Source organism: Cherax quadricarinatus, unplaced genomic scaffold (assembly GCF_038502225.1).
Source record: "Cherax quadricarinatus isolate ZL_2023a unplaced genomic scaffold, ASM3850222v1 Contig43, whole genome shotgun sequence".
In the NCBI taxonomy this organism is placed as follows: domain Eukaryota; kingdom Metazoa; phylum Arthropoda; class Malacostraca; order Decapoda; family Parastacidae; genus Cherax; species Cherax quadricarinatus.
Genome location: NW_027195069.1, coordinates 53,020 through 73,868, shown reverse-complemented (window position 1 = coordinate 73,868; position 20,849 = coordinate 53,020). Strand labels below are relative to the sequence as shown.

Genomic DNA, 20,849 nt, shown 5'->3' with positions numbered 1-20,849 from the left:
CTGCTACCACACCACCTTCCCTGCTGCCACACCACCTTCCCTGCTACCACACCACCTTCCCTGCTACCACACCACCTTCCCTGCTGCCACACCACCTTCCCTGCTACCACACCACCTTCCCTGCTGCCACACCACCTTCCCTGCTGCCACACCACCTTCCCTACTGCCACACCAGCTTCCATGCTACCACACCACCTTCCCTGCTGCCACACCACCTTCCCTGCTGCCACACCACCTTCCCTGCTGCCACACCACCTTCCCTGCTACCACACCACCTTCCCTGCTGCCACACCACCTTCCCTGCTACCACACCACCTTCCCTGCTGCCACACCACCTTCCCTGCTGCCACACCACCTTCCCTGCTACCACACCACCTTCCCTGCTGCCACACCACCTTCCCTGCTACCACACCAGCTTCCATGCTGCCACACCACCTTCCCTGCTACCACACCACCTTCCCTGCTACCACACCACCTTCCCTGCTGCCACACCACCTTCCCTGCTACCACACCAGCTTCCATGCTGCCACACCACCTTCCCTGCTACCACACCACCTTCCCTGCTACCACACCACCTTCCCTGCTACCACACCACCTTCCCTGCTACCACACCACCTTCCCTGCTGCCACACCACCTTCCCTGCTACCACACCAGCTTCCATGCTGCCACACCACCTTCCCTGCTGCCACACCACCTTCCATGCTGCCACACCACCTTCCCTGCTACCACACCACCTTCCCTGCTGCCACACCACCTTCCCTGCTACCACACCACCTTCCCTGCTACCACACCACCTTCCCTGCTACCACACCAGCTTCCATGCTACCACACCACCTTCCCTGCTGCCACACCACCTTCCCTGCTGCCACACCACCTTCCCTGCTGCCACACCACCTTCCCTGCTGCCACACCACCTTCCCTGCTACCACACCACCTTCCCTGCTGCCACACCACCTTCCCTGCTACCACACCACCTTCCCTGCTACCACACCACCTTCCCTGCTACCACACCAGCTTCCATGCTACCACACCACCTTCCCTGCTGCCACACCACCTTCCCTGCTGCCACACCACCTTCCCTGCTACCACACCACCTTCCCTGCTGCCACACCACCTTCCCTGCTGCCACACCACCTTCCCTGCTACCACACCACCTTCCCTGCTACCACACCACCTTCCCTGCTGCCACACCACCTTCCCTGCTGCCACACCACCTTCCCTGCTACCACACCACCTTCCCTGCTGCCACACCACCTTCCCTGCTACCACACCACCTTCCCTGCTGCCACACCACCTTCCCTGCTGCCACACCACCTTCCCTGCTACCACACCACCTTCCCTGCTGCCACACCACCTTCCCTGCTGCCACACCACCTTCCCTGCTGCCACACCACCTTCCCTGCTGCCACACCACCTTCCCTGCTGCCACACCACCTTCCCTGCTACCACACCACCTTCCCTACTGCCACACCACCTTCCCTGCTGCCACACCACCTTCCCTGCTGCCACACCACCTTCCCTGCTGCCACACCACCTTCCCTGCTGCCACACCACCTTCCCTGCTGCCACACCACCTTCCCTACTGCCACACCACCTTCCCTGCTGCCACACCACCTTCCCTGCTGCCACACCACCTTCCCTGCTACCACACCACCTTCCCTGCTTCTACACCACCTTCCCTGCTGCCACACCACCTTCCCTGCTTCTACACCACTTTCCCTGCTGCCACACCACCTTCCCTGCTGCCACACCACCTTCCCTGCTGCCACACCACCTTCCCTGCTGCCACACCACCTTCCCTGCTGCCACACCACCTTCCCTGCTTCTACACCACTTTCCCTGCTGCCACACCACCTTCCCTACTGCCACACCACCTTCCCTGCTGCCACACCACCTTCCCTGCTGCCACACCACCTTCCCTGCTGCCACACCACCTTCCCTGCTGCCACACCACCTTCCCTGCTACCACACCACCTTCCCTGCTACCACACCACCTTCCCTGCTGCCACACCACCTTCCCTGCTGCCACACCACCTTCCCTGCTACCACACCACCTTCCCTGCTACCACACCACCTTCCCTGCTACCACACCACCTTCCCTGCTACCACACCACCTTCCCTGCTACCACACCACCTTCCCTGCTGCCACACCACCTTCCCTGCTGCCACACCACCTTCCCTGCTACCACACCACCTTCCCTGCTACCACACCACCTTCCCTGCTGCCACACCACCTTCCCTGCTGCCACACCACCTTCCCTGCTACCACACCACCTTCCCTGCTACCACACCACCTTCCCTGCTACCACACCACCTTCCCTGCTGCCACACCACCTTCCCTGCTGCCACACCACCTTCCCTGCTGCCACACCACCTTCCCTGCTGCCACACCACCTTCCCTGCTGCCACACCACCTTCCCTGCTACCACACCACCTTCCCTGCTACCACACCACCTTCCCTGCTACCACACCACCTTCCCTGCTGCCACACCACCTTCCCTGCTACCACACCACCTTTCCTGCTACCACACCACCTTCCCTGCTGCCACACCACCTTCCCTACTGCCACACCACCTTCCCTGCTACCACACCACCTTCCCTGCTGCCACACCACCTTCCCAACTGCCACACCACCTTCCCTGCTGCCACACCACCTTCCCTGCTGCCACACCACCTTCCCTGCTACCACACCACCTTCCCTGCTGCCACACCACCTTCCCTGCTGCCACACCACCTTCCCTACTGCCACACCACCTTCCCTACTGCCACACCACCTTCCCTGCTACCACACCACCTTCCCTGCTGCCACACCACCTTCCCTGCTACCACACCACCTTCCCTGCTGCCACACCACCTTCCCTGCTACCACACCACCTTCCCTGCTGCCACACCACCTTCCCTGCTACCACACCACCTTCCCTGCTACCACACCACCTTCCCTGCTACCACACCACCTTCCCTACTGCCACACCACCTTCCCTACTGCCACACCACCTTCCCTGCTACCACACCACCTTCCCTGCTGCCACACCACCTTCCCTGCTACCACACCACCTTCCCTACTGCCACACCACCTTCCCTGCTGCCACACCACCTTCCCTACTGCCACACCACCTTCCCTGCTACCACACCACCTTCCCTGCTGCCACACCACCTTCCCTGCTACCACACCACCTTCCCTGCTACCACACCACCTTCCCTGCTGCCACACCACCTTCCCTGCTGCCACACCACCTTCCCTGCTGCCACACCACCTTCCCTGCTACCACACCACCTTCCCTACTGCCACACCACCTTCCCTGCTACCACACCACCTTCCCTGCTGCCACACCACCTTCCCTACTGCCACACCACCTTCCCTGCTGCCACACTACCTTCCCTGCTGCCACACCACCTTCCCTGCTACCACGCCACCTTCCCTGCTGCCACACCACCTTCCCTGCTACCACGCCACCTTCCCTGCTGCCACACCACCTTCCCTGCTACCACGCCACCTTCCCTGCTACCACGCCACCTTCCCTGCTACCACGCCACCTTCCCTGCTCCTACACCACCTTCCCTGCTGCCACACCACCTTCCCTGCTGCCACACCACTTTCCCTGCTGCCACACCACCTTCCCTACTGCCACACCACCTTCCCTGCTGCCACACTACCTTCCCTGCTGCCACACCATCTTCCCTGCTACCACGCCACCTTCCCTGCTGCCACACCACCTTCCCTGCTACCACGCCACCTTCCCTGCTGCCACACCATCTTCCCTGCTGCCACACCACCTTCCCTGCTGCCACACCACCTTCCCTGCTGCCACACCACCTTCCCTGCTCCTACACCACCTTCCCTGCTGCCACACCACCTTCCCTGCTGCCACACCACCTTCCCTGCTGCCACACCACATTCCCTGCCGCCACACTACCTGCCATGCTGCCACACTACCTGTCATGCTGCCACGCCACCTTTCCTGCTGCCACGCTACCTGTCATGCTGCCACGCCACCTTCCCTGCTGCCACACCACCTTCCCTGCTGCCACACCACCTTCTCTGCTGCCACACTACCTGTCATGCTGCCACGCCACCTTCCCTGCTGCCACACCACCTTCCCTGCTGCCACACCACCTTCTCTGCTGCCACACTACCTGTCATGCTGCCACGCCACCTTCCCTGCTGCCACACCACCTTCCCTGCTGCCACACCACCTTCCCTGCTGCCACACCACCTTCCCTGCTGCCACACTACCTGGCATGCTGCCACGCCACCTTCCCTGCTGCCACACCACCTTCCCTGCTGCCACACCACCTTCCCTGCTGCCACACCACCTTCCCTGCTGCCACACCCCCTTCCCTGCTGCCACACCACCTTCCCTGCTGCCACACCACCTTCCCTGCTGCCACACTACCTGGCATGCTGCCACGCCACCTTCCCTGCTACCACACTACCTTCCCTTCTGCCACGCCACCTTCCCTGCTGCCACACCACCTTCCCTGCTGCCACACCACCTTCCCTGCTGCCACACCACCTTCCCTGCTGCCACACCACCTTCCCTGCTGCCACACCACCTTCCCTGCTGCCACACCACCTTCCCTGCTGCCACACCACCTTCCCTGCTGCCACACCACCTTCCCTGCTGCCACACCACCTTCCCTGCTGCCACACCACCTTCCCTGCTGCCACACCACCTTCCCTGCTGCCACACCACCTTCCCTGCTGCCACACCACCTTCCCTGCTGCCACACCACCTTCCCTGCTGCCACACCACCTTCCCTGCTGCCACACCACCTTCCCTGCTGCCACGCCACCTTCCCTGCTGCCACACCACCTTCCCTGCTGCCACACCACCTTCCCTGCTGCCACACCACCTTCCCTGCTGCCACACCACCTTCCCTGCTGCCACACCACCTTCCCTGCTGCCACGCCACCTTCCCTGCTGCCACACCACCTTCCCTGCTGCCACACCACCTTCCCTGCTGCCACACCACCTTCCCTGCTGCCACACCACCTTCCCTGCTGCCACACCACCTTCCCTGCTGCCACACCACCTTCCCTGCTGCCACACCACCTTCCCTGCTGCCACACCACCTTCCCTGCTGCCACACCACCTTCCCTGCTACCACACCACCTTCCCTGCTGCCACACCACCTTCCCTGCTACCACACCACCTTCCCTGCTGCCACACCACCTTCCCTGCTGCCACACCACCTTCCCTGCTGCCACACCACCTTCCCTGCTGCCACACCACCTTCCCTGCTACCACACCACCTTCCCTGCTACCACACCACCTTCCCTGCTGCCACGCCACCTTCCCTGCTGCCACACCACCTTCTCTGCTGCCACACCACCTTCCCTGCTACCACACCACCTTCCCTGCTACCACACCACCTTCCCTGCTGCCACACCACCTTCCCTGCTGCCACACCACCTTCCCTGCTGCCACACCACCTTCCCTGCTGCCACACCACCTTCCCTGCTGCCACACCACCTTCCCTGCTGCCACACCACCTTCCCTGCTGCTTCACCCCCTTCCCTGCTGCCACACCACCTTCCCTGCTGCCACACCACCTTCCCTGCTGCCACACCACCTTCCCTGCTGCCACACCACTAAGTGTCGTGTAACTAGATATTTCACAAGTTCATTAAACCCTTAAAGCTTTGTGATCCACACAGGTTTAGCGCTTCATGGAACACTCCATCTTCAACAAACAAAATGTAAATTAAAACATTAAAAGTTTTAAGTATTCAACCTGGAGACACATTTAAATAAAATCGCAAATAAGCGATCTTAAGAGTACACAACAAGATGGATATCCTTAGCTCAAGATCTTTCGCACTCTTGTGCGTCGTCAGGAGCTATGTAATGTTGCAAGACAGCAACAAATAGCAGGGGAAATTCTCTGAGGCCATATATATATATATATATATATATATATATATATATATATATATATATATATATATATATATATATATATATATATATATATATATAATATATATAAAGTGTATGTGTGTTCAACACGACTGCCGTCTCCCACCGAGGCAAGGTGACCCAAAAAGAAAGAAATAACCTTCATCCTCATTCAACACTTTCACCATTAATAAATTAGACACATGTGCAACTCTTGGGTATCTTTATTAAGGAAACGTTTCGCCACACAGTGGATTCATCAGTCCATACATACGAGAAACTTGAAAAACAGGAGGAGAATGAGGTAACCAGTCCCTCAACCTTGAGTCGATGTGGTCAGTCCATCAATCTTGAATAGAATACGGCATATGAGCGGAGAAGTAGCTTATAAACCGTATGGCAGGGGAGGTGCAGCAGTCGTAGGTGGTGTCACATTTGTTCAGTGTGGAAGTAGGTCGTGCCCAAGGGTTAGGCAAGCGAAGAATTCCCAAGTATTAAGATCCCAAGAAGTTGCAGTGTCTGACAGGATTGTAGATGAATGGTTCAGAGAACCGACACGTTAATAAATTAGACACAAGAGCAACTCTTGGGTGGCTTCATCAGTCCATATATAGGAGAAACTTGAAAAACAGGAGGAGAATGAGGTAATCAGTCCCTCATCCTTTATCGGCTAAGAAAATTGCGCTATGCCCAAAAAATCCACCAGTGCTTTGTGAGGGATGGAAAAATAGCAGTTAGGAAACAGCCCACTGGAAAGAGATACTTCATCTCTACAGAACATGACCTTAAAACATTCCTAAGTGAGGCTGGACTAACAGAATCAGAGTAAAGTGCAGATAATACCCATAGTCCACCGTTAGTGTTATATTGTCATAAATTTGTGCCCCCCTAAAATTCTAATATCCCAACTACTTTTGATTGTCATTGTTGTATTCAACGACCATTCTACCTCATAGTCTTAATTTGTTTAATATCTACAGAATCTATCTCCTTTTTTACAACTTACCACATCACTGTTCCATCTTATTTTTTTATAAACTAACCATAACTTGTCCTCAATAATTCTACCTCACTTTAAGAAATACTCAATTGCCCAATTTTATTCTAAATCCCTATTATTGCCCAATTTTACTTTAAACTATATTGATCAAACTTATTGTAAACTTCTTTTATTGACCATTTTATTCCATACTTTTTTAAACTAGTATTTTCAACTACAACTTTTATATTATCCTGTCTACCATCTTACTAGCATATTATAACCAAGTCATTGCCATTTTTATTTTTATAATTTTTTTATTATTATTTTGCTACCTTAATTTGTATATTTTATCCTGTCAAGTTAAATCTAATTATACTCTAATTCTTGTAAACAACTTATATAAGACCTTAGTGCAATTACAATTGAGAGTCTTGTTCCTTTATTATATTATTAGATTAATCACAGTTTTACTCTAGCTCATTCTAGCTCAATACATAGTCAATACCAAATTCACTATACTAGACCATAGTGCAATTACTAGTGAGGGACTGGTGCTATTTTTAATTTGTACTTTTATATTATTAGATTAAACCTATTGTACTTTAGCTCATTCTAGCTCAAAACATAGACTCCACAAAAGTCATTATTAGACCTTAGTGCAATTACAAGTGAGAGTCTTGTTCTATTTTTAATTTGTATTTTTATATTACTAGTTTATACCTAGTTGTACTTTAGTTCATTCCAGCACAACACATAGACAACATCAACATCATTATGTGTAGTAGTGACTATACTCTATATGACCAAAATACTCTAGCTATATACTTGTCCAAACTTCCTACCACTACAGATATCAGTACTAGAACTCAACACATAACTCAGGATATAAATAACCATAATTTAAACCTAGAAGATGATTGATCACGTTGACCCTGATCTAAACCTCCATAATCTGACACCCAATCAAAACCTATTGGAACGTAACTGCCTTTATTACACAGCATCACAAGCCACCACTATCCTAAACAATGCTAAAAGTCTATCAGTACTTAACTACAACATCAGGTCCTTAAGCAAACACTATGATGACCTCCTAGCACTCCTTGAATCACTAAAGACACCCTTCTCCTGCATTATTCTTACTGAGACCTGGCTTAAGCAGGACACAATAGATATCTACCCTCTACCAGGATACACAGCAATTCACAACTGCAGACCAAACCAAGTTGGGGTGGTATTGCAATCTATTACTCTAACCAATTATCTTGTCTTAGCACCACTTGCTTTAGTGATGAATATGGGGAATACATTTTTGCTAATTTTACTGTAAAAACCTTAAGACGCCTATAACAATCGGTGCCATTTACCGGATACCTCACACAAACATCCTAAATTTCAGTGAGAAATTAAAGTCACTAATAACAAACAGACAAATGAATAAGCACCGCCTTCTCTTAGCTGGAGACTTCAACATCAATCTTGGCTTACTAGATGATCAGCCTGTAACTGATTTCATCAACAATATGAACAACACACTTCTCATACCAACAATAACTAAACCAACCAGGCTCACTGAGACAAGTGCAACCATAATAGACCACATATGGACCAATATACTAGCCCCCCTTAAATCAGGGATAATCACAGATAGCACTACAGACCACTACCCTACCTTCCTCCTGACAAACATTAGTAAACCACCACTTGAATACAACAAAGTCTCATTTAGACTCCATGACGAGGCCTCAGTAAGGAAGTTCACAGCTGACCTAGAGACTGTTGACTGGCCTACAGAATTCTCCAAGGCCAATGGTATTGATGACTGGACAGACATTTTTCTTAACAAATTACTTAGACTATACAACAAACATTGTCCTATAAAAACAAAACAGATCACAAACAAACGGCTTGGTTGCCCATGGCTAACCAGCACCATTCTGAAATCCATTGACAAGAAACACCAATATGAAAAGCAATGTAGACAGGGCTTAATACACAAAGATGTTCTTAAACACTATTCATCAGCTCTCACCAAAGTAATAAAGAAAGCCAAACAACTATACTACTCCAGTAGATTCACAGACACTAGAGGAGATATAAAAAAGACCTGGAAAACACTCTCTCAGATTCTAGGGACCCACAAACTGAGAAAAACCAAGAATATTGTCCTAACTAAACCTAATGAAACACCACTACATCCCCCTGACACAGCTAACAAGATAAACGACTTCTTCTCAACCATAGGATCTAATCTCGCCAGTAAAATCCCACATACCAATGCCCATGCCGGGGACTACCTAGATGGGAATTTCCCTAATTCCTTCTATCTTGCACCAACTGAGCCCACGGAAGTCACCGAGATTATAAAGTCACTTAAAAATAACTCGGGGAATCTGTCTCATGTCCCACCATTACTGTACAAGCGAGCGGCCCATGTCCTTTCACATACTATTTCATTACTTTTTAACAAGTCACTAGAAACTAGCACCTTACCAAAACTACTCAAGATGGCAAGGGTTACACCATTACATAAAGGTGGTGACCCTACAGACTTAAACAACTATAGGCCAATATCTAACTTACCATTGCTATCCAAAATCTTTGAGAAACTCGTGCACAGGAGACTGTATTCATTTATAACGGCTCAAAACATACTCAACCCCTGCCAATTTGGATTCAGGAAAAATAAAAGCACTAATGATGCAATCATAGAAATGCTAGATCTGCTTTACACAGCATTGGAAAATAAGGAATATCCACTAGGAATTTTTATTGACCTAAGAAAAGCTTTTGACACAGTAGACCACGACATCCTACTCCACAAACTTGATCATTACGGTATAAGAGACCATGCGCTTGCTTATTTCAAATCTTACATTACTAATAGGTATCAGTACGTCACCATTAAAGACACAGCATCAGCAACACGGCCACTTGATACTGGAGTTCCGCAGGGAAGTGTCCTTGGTCCCCTGCTCTTCCTCATATACATCAATGACCTTCCAAACGTATCCCAACACCTGAAACCCATTCTCTTTGCTGACAATACGACTTATGTCATCTCTCACCCTAATCTTGCCACCCTCAACACCATTGTTAACGAGGAGCTGATTAAAATATCGACTTGGATGACAGCCAATAAACTTACGCTTAACACTGACAAAACCTACTATATTATGTTTGGTAGCAGAGCAGTAGATGCACAAATTAACATTAAGATTGACAACACTCTAATTACCAGAAATAATGGGGGCAAATTCCTAGGCTTATACCTTGACAACAACCTGAATTTCAGCACCCATATCCAGCATATAACCAAAAAAGTATCCAAAACGATTGGGATCCTCTCCAAGATACGATACTACGTGCCGCAAAATGCCCTTCTCACACTATACCACTCACTTATTTATCCATACCTCACCTATGCTATTTGTGCTTGGGGATCAACTGCAGCAACACACCTAAAGCCAATAATAACCCAACAAAAAGCTGCAGTAAGAATAATCACTAAATCCCATCCCTGGCAACACACCCCCCCACTCTTCATAGACCTAAACTTACTCCCAGTTCAGTACATCCACACTTACTACTGTGCAGTCTACATCTACAGGGCCTTAAACTCTAATATCAACCTTGACCTAAAACGCTTTCTTGATAGTTGTGACTGAACCCACAGGCAAAACACCAGACACAAACATCTCTACGACATTCCCCGTGTCCGACTAAACCTTTACAAAAATTCAATGTATGTCAAAGGCCCTAAAATCTGGAATACCCTACCTGAGAACTCTAGAACTGCAGACACATTCATCACCTTCAAAACTACCATTAGAAAACATCTTATCTCCCTGATACACCCCGTCAACTAACTACACGAATACCACCTGGTGGTTCACACTTACACTCACTCACCCATTTGACCATAAACAGAAATATTAATCTCAATCCTAAAATAATGAATCCTATGATACTCCAATACTGATACTATGTACTGTGCCAAAACAAAAGCATTCACATTGCTAAACTCACAAACTAGTATTTAGTCACTTAGCCATAATACCAACTTACCTCATAATTTGTAATATTTTACAATTAAGAATAAAATTAAGTCTGCCCGAAATGCCTTGCCATGCTAAGCGTTCTAGTGGTACACTCTGTAATCACAATTTTACTACATGTAAACCACACAATAACCAAATTTCTGTAAACTCAGCATTGTAATCCTTATAGAGAATAAACTTTGAATTTGAATTTGAATTTGAATAAAGATACACAACACATCCCTCCAAACTGCCAATATCCCAAACCTGTCCTTTAGAGTGCAGTCATTGTACTTCCCATTTCCAGGACTCAAGTCCGGTTATATAAAATAACCGGTTTCCCTGAATCCCTTCACTAAATATTACCCTGCTCACACTCCAACAGATCGTCAAGTTTCTCCTATGTATGGACTGATGAAGCCACTGTGTGGCGAAACGTTTCCTCAATAGATACCCAAGAGTTGCACATGTGTCTAATTTAACAACATGTCGGTTCTTTGAACCATTCATCTACAGATCGTCAGGTCCCAAATAACATTCGTCTCCATTCACTCCTATCTAACACGCTCATGCACGCTTGCTGGAAGTCCAAGCCCCTCGCCCACAAAACCTCCTTTACCCCCTCTCTCCAACCTTTTCGAGGACGACCTCTACCCCGCCTTCCTTCCCCTACAGATTTATACGCTCTCCATGTCATTCTACTTTGATCCATTCTCTCTAAATGACCAAACCACCTCAACAACCCCTCTTCTGCCCTCTGACTAATACTTTTATTAACTCCACACCTTCTCCTAATTTCCACACTCCGAATTTTCTGCATAATATTTACACCACACATTGCCCTTAGACAGGACATCTCCACTGCCTCCAACCGTCTCCTCGCTGCTGCATTTACCACCCAAGCTTCACACCCATATAAGAGTGTTGGTACTACTATACTTTCATACATTCCCTTCTTTGCCTCCATAGATAACATTTTTTGCCTCCACATATACCTCAATGCACCACTCACCTTTTTTCCCTCATCAGTTCTGTGATTAACCTCATCCTACATAAGTCCATCCGTTGACAAGTCAACTCCCAAATATCTGACAACATTCTTCCACACTCCTTCCCTCCAATGTGATATCCAACTTTTCTTTATCTACATTAATTGTACGTAGACGCTGTAGACAGTGGATCGCTGCCTCCAGGCTTTTGATACATGACACAGTTTAAAGATACATGACACAGTTTAAAGATACATGACACAGTTTAAAGATACATGACACAGTTTAAAGATACATGACACAGTTTAAAGATACATGACACAGTTTAAAGATACATGACACAGTTTAACGATGCATGACACAGTTTAAAGATACATGACACAGTTTAAAGATACATGACACAGTTTAAAGATACATGACACAGTTTAACGATGCATGACACAGTTTAAAGATACATGACACAGTTTAAAGATACATGACACAGTTTAAAGATACATGACACAGTTTAAAGATACATGACACAGTTTAAAGATACATGACACAGTTTAAAGATACATGACACAGTTTAAAGATACATGACACAGTTTAAAGATACATGACACAGTTTAACATGATTTAACGATGCATGACACAGTTTAAAGATACATGACACAGTTTAAAGATACATGACACAGTTTAACGATGCATGACACAGTTTAAAGATACATGACACAGTTTAAAGATACATGACACAGTTTAAAGATACATGACACAGTTTAAAGATACATGACACAGTTTAAAGATACATGACACAGTTTAAAGATACATGACACAGTTTAAAGATACATGACACAGTTTAAAGATACATGACACAGTTTAACGATGCATGACACAGTTTAAAGATACATGACACAGTTTAAAGATACATGACACAGTTTAAAGATACATGACACAGTTTAAAGATACATGACACAGTTTAAAGATACATGACACAGTTTAAAGATACATGACACAGTTTAAAGATACATGACACAGTTTAAAGATACATGACACAGTTTAACGATGCATGACACAGTTTAACGATACATGACATAGTTGAAGATACATGACACACTGTAACGATACATGACAGTTTAAAGATACATGACACACTGTAACGATCCATGACACAGTTTAACGATACATGACACAGTAACGATACATGACAGTGTAACGATACATGACACAGTGTAAGTATGATACGGTATATAATAAAGGTGTCACCTGGTGCAGGAGTACACTGGAGCCAGGTGCCAGCTGGCTAGGGCCTGCCTCGACCACCTGTGTCTGAACGGTGCCACCTGCTGGCCCCGGCATTCCTCAGCTGGTGAGAAGAAACGTCGCCACACTGCTACTGCCACGCCAGCAGCACCACCAGCAGACACTGCCACGCCAGCAGCACCACCAGCATACACTGCCACGCCAGCAGCACCACCAGGAGACACTGCCACGCCAACAGCACCACCAGCAGGCACTGCCACGCCGGCAGCACCACCAGCAGGCACTGCCACGCCAGCAGCACCACAAGCAGACACTGCCATGCCAACAGCACCACCAGCAGACACTGCCACGCCAGCAGCACCACCAGCAGGCACTGCCACGCCAGCAGCACCACCAGCAGACACTGCCACGCCAGCAGCACCACCACCAGCAGACACTGCCACGCCAGCAGCACCACTAGCAGACACTGCCACGCCAGCAGTACTACCAGCAGACACTGCCACAACAGCAGTACCACCAGCAGACACTACCACGCCAGCAGCACAAGTAACAGACATTGCCACGCCAGCAGCACCACCAGCAGACACTGCCACGCTAGCAGCACCTCTAGCAGACACTCCCACGCCATTAGCACCACTAGCAGACACTGCCACGCCAGCAGTACCACTAGTAGACACTGCCACGCCAGCAGCAACATTAGCAGACACTGCCACGCCAGCAGCAACACTAGCAGACACTGCCACGCCAGCAGCACCACTAGCAGACACTACCACGCCAGCAGCACCACTATCAGACACTGCCACGCCATCAGCACCAATAGCAGACACTGCCACGCCAGCAGTACCACTAGTAGACACTGCCACGCCAGCAGCAACACTAGCAGAGACTGCCACGCCAACAGCATCACTAGCAGACACTGCCACGCCAGCAGCACCACTAGCAGACACTACCACGCCAGCAGCACCACTAGCAGACACTGCCACGCCATCAGCACCACTAGCAGACACTGCCACGCCAGCAGTACCACTAGTAGACACTGCCACGCCAGCAGCAACACTAGCAGACACTGCCACGCCATCAGCACCACTAGCAGACACTGCCACGCCAGCAGTACCACTAGTAGACACTGCCACGCCAGCAGCAACACTAGCAGACACTGCCACGCCAGCAGCATCACTAGCAGACACTGCCACGCCAGCAGCACCACTAGCAGATACTACTACGTCAGCACCGCCAACAGACACTACCACGCCAGCACCACCAGCAGACACTGCCACGCCAGAGGCACCACTAGCAGGCACTACCACGCCAGCACCACTAGCAGATACTACTACGTCAGCACCGCCAACAGACACTACCACGTCAGCAGCACCACCAGCAGACAACCAACCCCTCACATCACCTGGGTATGGAAGCTCTATCGTGAGTAAAGTAGAAGGTAGAAGAAGGGAGAATGCTGCCAGAAGACAACAAAATCTCATAAGAGAAGATGGGAGGGTGTTGCCCAAGGTGGAGGGTGCCCAGGGCAAGCAACCTCCACTGAAACAGAGAAGACCCACCGTGCAAGATGCACACCTGGCCACCAGCAAGACGAATAGCAACGTCATGAACCTAAGAATGAAGAGAAATGTCTCGAGGATCCTCGCGAAGGAGAAGGATATAGATAGGAAGGAGAGTGATAGTGAAGGTGTGAGGAAGAGAGGCGCAGGTGACACAGGTGTGGCAGACTACTACTGTCTGTGTCCACCTGGATACTACGGTGTTCGCTGTCAGACAGGTGAGCCTCCCATCATGCACTCTAACATAAACTTCACCATCATGCACTCTAACATAAACTTCACCATCATGCACTCTAACATAAACTTCACCATCATGCACTCTAACATAAACTTCACCATCATACACTCTAACATAAACTTCACCATCATGCACTCTAACATAAACTTCACCATCATGCACTCTAACATAAACTTCACCATCATGCACTCTAACATAAACTTCACCATCATGCACTCTAACATAAACTTCACCATCATACACTCTAACATAAACTTCACCATCATGCACTCTAACATAAACTTCACCATCATGCACTCTAACATAAACTTCACCATCATGCACTCTAACATAAACTTCACCATCATACACTCTAACATAAACTTCACCATCATGCACTCTAACATAAACTTTACCATCATGCACTCTAACATAAACTTTACCATCATGCACTCTAACATAAACTTTACCATCATGCACTCTAACATAAACTTTACCATCATACACTCTAACATAAACTTCACCATCATGCACTCTAACATAAACTTTACCATCATGCACTCTAACATAAACTTTACCATCATGCACTCTAACATAAACTTTACCATCATGCACTCTAACATAAACTTTACCATCATGCACTCTAACATAAACTTTACCATCATACACTCTAACATAAACTTCACCATCATGCACTCTAACATAAACTTTACCATCATGCACTCTAACATAAACTTTACCATCATGCACTCTAACATAAACTTTACCATCATGCACTCTAACATAAACTTTACCATCATGCACTCTAACATAAACTTTACCATCATGCACTCTAACATAAACTTCACCATCATGCACTCTAACATAAACTTTACCATCATACACTCTAACATAAACTTCACCATCATGCACTCTAACATAAACTTTACCATCATGCACTCTAACATAAACTTTACCATCATGCACTCTAACATAAACTTCACCATCATGCACTCTAACATAAACTTTACCATCATGCACTCTAACATAAACTTCACCATCATACACTCTAACATAAACTTCACCATCATACACTCTAACATAAACTTCACCATCATACACTCTAACATAAACTTTACCATCATACACTCTAACATAAACTTTACCATCATGCACTCTAGCCATCATACACTCTAACATAAACTTTACCATCATGCACTCTAACATAAACTTTACCATCATACACTCTAACATAAACTTTACCATCATACACTCTAACATAAACTTTACGATCATGCACTCTAGCCATCATACACTCTAACATAAACTTTACCATCATGCACTCTAACATAAACTTTACCATCATGCACTCTAACATAAACTTTACCATCATGCACTCGAACATAAACTTCACCATCATACACTCTAACATAAACTTCACCATCATACACTCTAACATAAACTTCACCATCATACACTCTAACATGAACTTCACCATCATACACTCTAACATAAACTTTACCATCATACACTCTAACATAAACTTTACCATCATGCACTCTAGCCATCATACACTCTAACATAAACTTTACCATCATGCACTCTAACATAAACTTTACCATCATACACTCTAACATAAACTTTACCATCATACACTCTAACATAAACTTTACCATCATGCACTCTAGCCATCATACACTCTAACATAAACTTTACCATCATGCACTCTAACATAAACTTTACCATCATACACTCTAACATAAACTTTACCATCATGCACTCTAGCCATCATACACTCTAACATAAACTTCACCATCATACACTCTAACATAAACTTTACCATCATGCACTCTAGCCATCATACACTCTAACATAAACTTCACCATCATACACTCTAACATAAACTTTACCATCATACACTCTAACATAAACTTTACCATCATGCACTCTAGCCATCATACACTCTAACATAAACTTTACCATCATGCACTCTAACATAAACTTTACCATCATACACTCTAACATAAACTTCACCATCATACACTCTAACATAAACTTTACCATCATACACTCTAACATAAACTTTACCATCATGCACTCTAGCCATCATACACTCTAACATAAACTTTACCATCATACACTCTAACATAAACTTTACCATCATGCACTCTAGCCATCATACACTCTAACATAAACTTTACCATCATGCACTCTAACATAAACTTTACCATCATGCACTCTAACATAAACTTCACCATCATGCACTCTAACATAAACTTCACCTGGAGTTTACCTGGAGAGAGTTTCGGGGGTCAACGCCCCCGCGGCCCGGTCTGTGACCAGGCCTCCTGGTGGATCAGCGCCTGATCAACCAGGCTGTTGCTGCTGGCTGCACGCAAACCAACGTACGAGCCACAGCCCGGCTGATCAGGAACTGACTTTAGGTGCTTGTCCAGTGCCAGCTTGAAGACTGCCAGGGGTCTGTTGGTAATCCCCCTTATGTGTGCTGGGAGGCAGTTGAACAGTCTCGGGCCCCTGACACTTATTGTATGGTCTCTTAACGTGCTAGTGACACCCCTGCTTTTCATTGGGGGGATGGTGCATCGTCTGCCAAGTCTTTTGCTTTCGTAGTGAGTGATTTTCGTGTGCAAGTTCGGTACTAGTCCCTCTAGGATTTTCCAGGTGTATATAATCATGTATCTCTCCCTCCTGCGTTCCAGGGAATACAGGTTTAGAAACCTCAAGCGCTCCCAGTAATTGAGGTGTTTTATCTCCGTTATGCGCGCCGTGAAAGTTCTCTGTACATTTTCTAGGTCGGCAATTTCACCTGCCTTGAAAGGTGCTGTTAGAGTGCAGCAATATTCCAACCTAGATAGAACAAGTGACCTGAAGAGTGTCATCATGGGCTTGGCCTCCCTAGTTTTGAAGGTTCTCATTATCCATCCTGTCATTTTTCTAGCAGATGCGATTGATACAATGTTATGGTCCTTGAAGGTGAGATCCTCCGACATAATCACTCCCAGATCTTTGACGTTGGTGTTTCGCTCTATTTTGTGGCCAGAATTTGTTTTGTACTCTGATGAAGATTTAATTTCCTCATGTTTACCATATCTGAGTAATTGAAATTTCTCATCGTTGAACTTCATATTGTTTTCTGCAGCCCACTGAAAGATTTGGTTGATGTCCGCCTGGAGCCTTGCAGTGTCTGCAATGGAAGACACTGTCATGCAGATTCGGGTGTCATCTGCAAAGGAAGACACGGTGCTGTGGCTGACATCCTTGTCTATGTCGGATATGAGGATGAGGAACAGGATGGGAGCTAGTACTGTGCCTTGTGGAACAGAGCTTTTCACCGTAGCTGCCTCGGACTTTACTCTGTTGACGACTACTCTCTGTGTTCTGTTAGTGAGGAAATTATAGATCCATCGACCGACTTTTCCTGTTATTCCTTTAGCGCGCATTTTGTGCGCTATTACGCCATGGTCACGCTTGTCGAAGGCTTTTGCAAAGTCTGTATATATTACATCTGCATTCTTTTTGTCTTCTAGTGCATTTAGGACCTTGTCGTAGTGATCCAATAGTTGAGACAGACAGGAGCGACCTGTTCTAAACCCATGTTGCCCTGGGTTGTGTAACTGATGGGTTTCTAGATGGGTGGTGATCTTGCTTCTTAGGACCCTTTCAAAGATTTTTATGATATGGGATGTTAGTGCTATTGGTCTGTAGTTCTTTGCTGTTGCTTTACTGCCCCCTTTGTGGAGTGGGGCTATGTCTGTTGTTTTTAGTAACTGAGGGACGACCCCCGTGTCCATGCTCCCTCTCCATAGGATGGAAAAGGCTCGTGATAGGGGCTTCTTGCAGTTCTTGATGAACACAGAGTTCCATGAGTCTGGCCCTGGGGCAGAGTGCATGGGCATGTCATTTATCGCCTGTTCGAAGTCATTTGGCGTCAGGATAACATCGGATAGGCTTGTGTTAATCAAATTTTGTGGCTCTCTCATAAAAAATTCATTTTGATCTTCGACTCTCAGTCTGGTTAGCGGCTTGCTAAAAACTGAGTCATATTGGGACTTGAGTAGCTCACTCATTTCCTTGCTGTCATCTGTGTAGGACCCATCTTGTTTAAGTAGGGGCCCAATACTGGACGTTGTTCTCGATTTTGATTTGGCATAGGAGAAGAAATACTTTGGGTTTCTTTCGATTTCATTTATGGCTTTTAGTTCTTCCCGCGATTCCTGACTCCTAAAGGATTCTTTTAGCTCTAACATAAACTTTACCATCATGCACTCTAGCCATCATACACTCTAACATAAACTTCACCATCATACACTCTAACATAAACTTCACCATCATGCACTCTAGCCATCATACACTCTAACATAAACTTCACCATCATGCACTCTAGCCATCATACACTCTAACATAAACTTCACCATCATGCACTCTAGCCATCATACACTCTAACATAAACTTCACCATCATACACTCTAACATAAACTTCACCATCATGCACTCTAACATAAACTTCACCATCATACACTCTAACATAAACTTTACCATCATGCACTCTAGCCATCATACACTCTAACATAAACTTTACCATCATGCACTCTAGCCATCATACACTCTAACATAAACTTCACCATCATACACTCTAACATAAACTTTACCATCATGCACTCTAGCCATCATACACTCTAACATAAACTTCACCATCATGCACTCTAGCCATCATGCACTCTAACATAAACTTTACCATCATACACTCTAACATAAACTTCACCATCATACACTCTAACATAAACTTCACCATCATGCACTCTAACATAAACTTTACCATCATGCACTCTAACATAAACTTTACCATCATGCACTCTAACATAAACTTTACCATTATACACTAACATAAACTTCACCATCATGCACTCTAACATAAACTTTACCATCATGCACTCTAGCCATCATACTCTCTAACATAAACTACACCATCATGCACTCTAACATAAACTTTACCATCATGCACTCTAACATAAACTTCACCATCATATACTCTAACATAAACTTCACCATCATGCACTCTAACATAAACTTTACCATCATGCACTCTAGCCATCATACTCTCTAACATAAACTTCACCATCATGCACTCTAACATAAACTTCACCATCATGCACTCTAACATAAACTTTACCATCATACTCTCTAACATAAACTTCACCATCATGCACTCTAACATAAACTTCACCATCATACTCTCTAACATAAACTTCACCATCATACACTCTAACATAAACTTCACCATCATGCACTCTAACATAAACTTTACCATCATACACTCTAACATAAACTTCACCATCATACTCTCTAACATAAACTTCACCATCATACACTCTAACATAAACTTCACCATCATACACTCTAACATAAACTTCACCATCATACTCTCTAACATAAACTTCACCATCATGCACTCTAGCCATCATACACTCTAACATAAACTTCACCATCATACACTCTAACATAAACTTCACCATCATGCACTCTAACATAAACTTTACCATCATGCACTCTAGCCATCATGCACTCTAACATAAACTTCACCATCATACACTCTAACATAAACTTCACCATCATACTCTCTAACATAAACTTTACCATCATGCACTCTAGCCATCATACACTCTAACATAAACTTCACCATCATACACTCTAACATAAACTTCACCATCATACACTCTAACATAAACTTCACCATCATGCACTCTAACATAAACTTTACCATCATGCACTCTAGCCATCATACACTCTAACATAAACTTCACCATCATGCACTCTAACATAAACTTCACCATCATACACTCTAACATAAACTTCACCATCATGCACTCTAACATAAACTTTACCATCATGCACTCTAGCCATCATACACTCTAACATAAACTT

General features: G+C 46.4%; 1 protein-coding gene across 1 annotated transcript in view; it reads left to right on the top strand.

Moving 5' to 3' along the window:
* LOC128705084 (uncharacterized) overlaps positions 1–20,849 on the top strand; it is a 63,265-nt gene that overhangs the window by 15,919 nt on the left and 26,497 nt on the right. The window contains exon 7 of the mRNA XM_070079915.1: positions 13,164–14,928. Coding sequence (XP_069936016.1) covers positions 13,164–14,928 — 1,765 coding nt within the window. The remainder of the gene's footprint in view (positions 1–13,163; positions 14,929–20,849) is intronic.